This window comes from Gavialis gangeticus, unplaced genomic scaffold, assembly GCF_001723915.1.
Source record: "Gavialis gangeticus isolate Ggan-Ray unplaced genomic scaffold, GavGan_comp1, whole genome shotgun sequence".
In the NCBI taxonomy this organism is placed as follows: Eukaryota; Metazoa; Chordata; order Crocodylia; family Gavialidae; genus Gavialis; species Gavialis gangeticus.
In genome coordinates this window covers 28,037,809-28,043,881 of record NW_017728996.1, presented here as the reverse complement: position 1 = coordinate 28,043,881, position 6,073 = coordinate 28,037,809, and the positions used below count along the sequence as shown (strand labels likewise).

General features: G+C 42.9%; 1 protein-coding gene across 1 annotated transcript in view; it reads left to right on the top strand.

The window, feature by feature from the left end:
* Positions 1-1,009: 1,009 nt before the first annotated feature.
* The window catches only part of AP4E1 (adaptor related protein complex 4 epsilon 1 subunit), a 32,936-nt gene continuing 27,872 nt past the window's right edge, over positions 1,010-6,073 (top strand). The window contains exons 1-2 of the mRNA XM_019504206.1: positions 1,010-1,297; positions 3,299-3,422. Of these exons, the coding sequence (XP_019359751.1) occupies positions 3,305-3,422 (118 nt within the window). The 5' untranslated portion in view covers positions 1,010-1,297; positions 3,299-3,304. The remainder of the gene's footprint in view (positions 1,298-3,298; positions 3,423-6,073) is intronic.

Below are 6,073 nucleotides of genomic sequence, written 5' to 3'. Positions count from 1 at the left end.
CGGGCTTGCAGGAGGGGCGGGCGACGGGGTGTCCTGGGGGCGGGGGAGGCCAGCTCAGGACGGGGCATGGGACTCTTGGGAAGGTTTCATGGGCCCACGCTCCTCCCCGGGGCTTTGCCTCTGGTCCCAACAGTTGCGGGCGGTGGGGGGGAGACGTTTCTCGGCAAATTGCTGAGGCGGCTCGGCCAAGCCCTGCATGGCGCTGCGCTCACCCAGCTCGGCGTGGCCTGTTTCCATGGGCTGGCTGGCTGGCGGTGCCCCAACACTCGTCCCCCGCACCAGAGCCTGAGCGGACATTGAGGAAAAGGCGCGGCGCTTTCCAGGGGTAGTGGAGTTGTGTAGTGTTGGTTGAAAATGGAAGCTCTGTGTGCAACTCGGCAAACATTACTTGGAAAGCTAGAGAAACGTGAGCAACGTCAGGCAGCAGATCAGCTGTGTAGCAGTAGGGATTAATAGCTGTATCTTAATTCCAAAGTTCTTTAAACCACCAGCTCTTCTGCATCTTGTCCTTTTTTATCACCTCTAACATGATCCATAAAGCCACGCGTAAAGCATTTTTAGGGTTATTTAGTCAAATGTTGATTCTGCAGGGATATTATCTTGTTCTGCCCCAAGCACAGAGCCTTGCGTTCTGTTCCTTTTGTGCCGTTGGACAACTCCTGATCCTTCCAGGTAGCTGATTACCTTGTTTGTTTCATTCTTGAAGCAAGAGGTTCCCAGTCCCCGTCAAAGCCTAGTGTGGCTCTGTTTCATTACATCAAGTGGAACTGACCATACCAGGATGAGCTACTTTTGCTGCTGATAAGTTGTCAGGGAGTTTTAGCAGTTAATCATTTCCAGTCAATGTAATGAGGCCCAAGCCTCTGTCATGGCCAACAAAGTTGTCTGGAAATGTCAGAGCTTTATGGCAGGAATATTAATACAGGGAACAAGGAGACTGGAAATTTCTGTAGTGTAAACCAGCGGTTCCCAGTCTGTGGTACGGGTACCATCCATGGTACACATTAGCAGATTTATTATAATTATATGACAAGAATTTGCTGGCAGTACTAAAGGTTGTATCATTTTAATTTGGTGGTGTACAATCTGCCAGAGTTTGGGAACCATTGATGTAAAACATTTTGAGAGAATTTGAACAGGTTTTCCTTTGCATTGTTGAGTTTTGTTCATCCTTTCTCTCACCATAGTAATTATGTAAACTTTAAAAATGTTTAATCTTTTATAGGAAGAAGAAAAATTAATCCAGCAGGAGCTAACCAACTTGAAAGCAACAGTTTCTGCTCCCACTACAACACTTGTAAGTTTCATAAGAGGTCGTAAGAGGTTTTCTTAACTGTAGACTGAATACGAGAATGGCAGCGTGCACTGTTTGCCAGGCAGTGTGCACTTCTGAGCGTGGTCTACGCCAGAAAGATTTTGTATTATGAGCACCACTGAAAGAAACTTCTGTACTTGTTATGCAGCTGTATGTCCACGCCCAAGTTTTGGTCTGGTGTTGAACCAGTGAGAGCACCGTTGGTGTGGTTGTGCTTGTCTAGAATTGTTCTTGTTTGGAAGTTTTACTACCATTGTGCCCTGAATGTGATCATTCTACATAGGCAATCCCTGCTTAGCACTGTTTTGCTATAACACTTATTTTAAATTCATACCTGATTCCACTTAGCGCTCAGCGAGTTTCTTTGTAACGCTTGCAGGCAGGGAGCATACACCGGCACCACAGCACGTTGGTGGCACGCAACCTCTTTGTGCAATTTAGCCTGCCCGCACCCAGGCCAGGTGCAGCAGGGCTATGACTCGTGCTGTGACTCACCCTGTGGGAGCCCTGGCCGATGCGCCCTGCTCCCGCCAACTGGAGTGGTCGTGGTTGTGGCTGTTACTGTCCCCCTGCCCCTACCCCACTTCCGGGTATGGAGGGGGACCAACAGCACTGACTCTGTGGCCCCAGCAGGTGGCAGTGACACGGTGCCAGCCAAGCTGGTCTTGTGCTACCAGGTGGTCAAGTTGCTGCTGCTGGGCACCTTGGTAAATTACATTTATTTACATTAATTCCTGTGGGAAAGTGGGTTTCACTTAACACTGTTCTGCTTAAGGCTCGTTTTTTTGGGGAACCAGTTAAGCGCGCTAAGTGGGGATTGCCTGTATTGCACTTTTAGGGTATGGATTCACACATTTGAAGCTGTTTCAAAACAGGAATGTTTCAACAAGGCAGCAGCAGTTGGAGGAAAAGTAGTGTTGAAGCTGAGGTGGCTTTGCTACATTTGTATTATTCCCAGCTTGTCCCCACATAACAATTAGAACATAACAGCTGCTGCCCTTTTGAAACATCTTCAGATGTACTTTTGTTCATACCCTTAGCATAGACAGGAAAATCGGGCTTTGTATTGCAGATCAGTAAAGATGCATATTGTCATCTTGCCTTGTTCATGCTTATTTATGTCACCTCAAAGTATTGGGGGTCTCATCTGTCAGGTTGCCTGCCATTGGCTATAGAGCAGTATAGTAGCGTAGTAAATCAATTGTTACAGCTCTCAAATGCAAGTCTGTGAAGCTGCTGCACTTAAAACAGTTTTCTCTTTACAGTAGCATGCACTGCCACTGTATGTATGTTTTATCATGGGGCATTTTAGTACTGTTTCATGTTACAAAGCTATATTTAATTTGTCATTTCTTACTGCCTTTTACCTAGTGCGAACCACTACTTTGTAAAGCTTATGATGGAGGCATTATTTTATTTGGGGAGTCTAATTTTGTTTCCTGTCTGTGGTTTGTTTTCTCTTACTGTAAGCCACTTAGCCTTTTAGATGATAGGGAGGTATCTAAATCCTAAATAATAGTAATAAAATAATAATAATGGGCCTCTACTGCTTGTGGTTGCACTGACCCCTTCCCTCTCACTGATAATAAAATAAGTGATTTTAAAATATTTTGTGGTTTTGTGGGTGTGGTTGTCCCATCTTTGGACAGTTCCCTGGTATGTTTTTTAATATCCATTATGGTCATAATTAATTTGTTATTGATTGAACAGATGCTAGTTGTAATCAGATAATGTGATCTTTATGTATGTAATTTGATGGAGTTCTGCTGTAATTTAATTTTCAGTTATTGTGAAACATTAGCAGTATTAGTTCACCTTATTTTGAAAGAAGAGAGTTCAGAAAGGTTAAATTCTTATTATAGGGTAGATACTATTTTATCTGTCATGTCAAAATCTGTTACTTGAGTTCATTAGATCAGTGAAATGGAACACAACACTCACAGCTAGTCTAATATTCTTAACATTTCGTTTCTGGTATTTCAGAGACTAATGAAAGAATGTATGGTGAGACTCATTTATTGTGAAATGCTGGGATACGAGTCCTCCTTTGGCTATATTCATGCTATCAAGTTAGCTCAGCAAGGAAACCTGCTAGAAAAAAGAGTTGGTATGTATATACCATATCTGTTATGTCTTAATACTTTTCTCAAATCATTACAAATATCCCTATGAGTAGAGTGAAAATCATGATAAATACTGGAACTGACTAAACGTTTTCTCCCAGTTTTTAAAATTTTCCCTTATTGAAAGACAAACCCAGATTTTAAAACTGAAAAGACAAATTTATTTGAACTTTATGCTAATTGCAGGGGGGGATGTAATGAATTTTTTTCTGCTTTTTAATTCTTTTTTCTTTAGTAAACACTAGGTATACACAAGTATTTTCATTTAGAAGAGATTTTAGAGGCATTAGCTTGAAAATTAATTTCAGTCTGGAAACATTGATTCCAGTTTCCATAAATAACCGAGTGTAACTGGAAGATCAAATGTAAAATTATTCATTCATTATTATTCATTATTCAGCCAGAGGACTTCCAAAAGCTGAATGTTGTTCTTCTAACATTTAACTGTATTAATAGTTTCGTAGGATTGTACTGAAAGGTGAACAGATCTTTATAAAGTGGCCATCTTCTCTCCTGCCTTTCTACTCGCAGGTCTCCTATATTAAGGCTGGCTTGTAACAAAAGTGATGATGAGACAGCAAATGACTAGAGCACAAGCGCAGAAGTGTGTGAAGGAACCTGATAGTCTCATAAAGACTTCCCCTCTTGCATCTGTGAAATCTTTTTATCAGCTGGTTTGTTTCCAGGAGTTAATTGTCTCACTAGTCTGAAGTATTTCCATTTGGTGGCTAATTCAAATATGTAAATATGGGCCAGATGCAGATGTTCTTTTGGTAGAAAGCAAATGTACAAACATTTAGGCTTTTTCTTCTGGAGTGAAAATGGCTGCTCTGGGAGCAAAATAACCTGAGGACAGCTAGGGATAAATCACTCCTACAAGAATTTCTCCTGGGAGACAACATGTCTATACACTTTCCCCTGGCTTAACTCCTCATGGGGACCAAGAGCAGTGGTGCTGGGGAAGAGGGTCCCTGCCTTCCAGAGACAACAGGTCACCCCGGTGTTGAAAAGGTGTGTGGAGCAGTTGCTTCTCCCTGTCCCATAGATGGGGAGATGAGGGAAGCAGCAGCTATGTTTCCTTGTTTCCCAAGTTGGGCAGTTTTGAGAAGAGGTAGGGAGTGTCACTGGCACCTTTGCAACTTCCCCTTGGTGTCTCTGCTGAACATCTGAACTGCAGGATGGCAATTTAAAAGACAGTGGCCAGGAATGGGGCTCTGGGAAAGTCTCCCCAACCCAACTGCCAGCTCCTGCTGGCTTCCTTTTGCTGCCCAGCTGAGCCATAGGGTGGTAGCTGGGAGCAGGACTTGGAGGTCTCTTTGTACTCCTCTGGCTGAGCCTCAAGAGGTGTCCTTGAAGGGTAGAGTCCAGCACAGAGGTGCTCAGTTTGGTACTGGAAAGAATTTGTAACACCTCTCTTGTGGAAAGCAGGCTGCTATCTCTTTCAGCCTTTGATCAAGATTTTATGGGTGTCAAGAAAGTGTGGCTTATGGGTCTCAAGAAAATTTGGCTATCTATCAACCAGGCTTTCCCTTTTAAGTGATGCTGTTGAGGGTGTGGTGAGACAGTTGTGAGGTGGAATGTCAGTGCTTCAGATCTTTGACACAAAAATAGTACTTATCACTCTTGTTGAGGGTCTTACAGTAATGGGGAATGTCTGTGCTGATGTTATTAGAATGATCAGTTGTCTTTGCTGCTTACCCTGCATGTGTACCTAGTGGGCAGTTGCTGTGTTCTTGTATCTCCATTATTTCCTGGGTTTGAATGCTAAAAGTGTTATTTTAGGGAATTGTTCATTTGTTTCAGGAATGCTCTGTATATTCCTTCAATCTTGTCTTTATGTATCTGGGGCTTTTAGGAGGAATAGCTTGGAGGTGTGGGCTCTGATGCCTTCAAAATGTTGGTGAACCCACTTTCATCTTCTCTCTGTTGATCCTGCCAGTGCAGCTTAGTGTTTTACCCAGTGTGAGGCAGTTAGGGCACGAATGACAGCAAGTTGATTGAGACTAAATCTAGATGAGACAAAGGCAACAGTGGTAGGATAAGGAACCTCTAGAGTGGAAGGTAATAATATCAGCTTCCATGACTAGGAGTCAATTTCATTTCACTTTGTAAGTTTGCCTTTGGGAGTCTAGTTAAAACAGCTGCTCTTTGATAATAAAGTAACACTTATTATCATGACACACACTTTTTAAAAATGTGCAGCTGGCCAGAAATCTGTGCTCTCTGCCAATATGTGTTTATAGTTTTTTTTTCTGATCAGCCTGCTGCAATGTACTCATGGACTACACGTAAAATTTATTTAGACATTGAAGGTAATTCAGAATGCTTGTTCAGTGCTGAGTCCAGTGGTCTGAAGCATTCAGTACCTGCCTTTTGATGCCCAGACAGAATCCCAGTTGCTGCGTTTGATCTCTGAGTCCTAAACTGGCATGAACCTTACCTCTGTGGGATCCAGCTCCTTCCCAGTGTGATAGTACCACCATTGTAATCTTTACAGAAGTGTTTCTGTGTAGAAGGAAAGGGGCTGCTGGCAGATTCTCTTCTGCCAGGATCTTGGATTGTGGAATCTGATGTCCTCTTTATTTCCAAATGTTCAGGAGTTTTCACTGCTACTGTAGTTTGTGAAAAAGCAAGT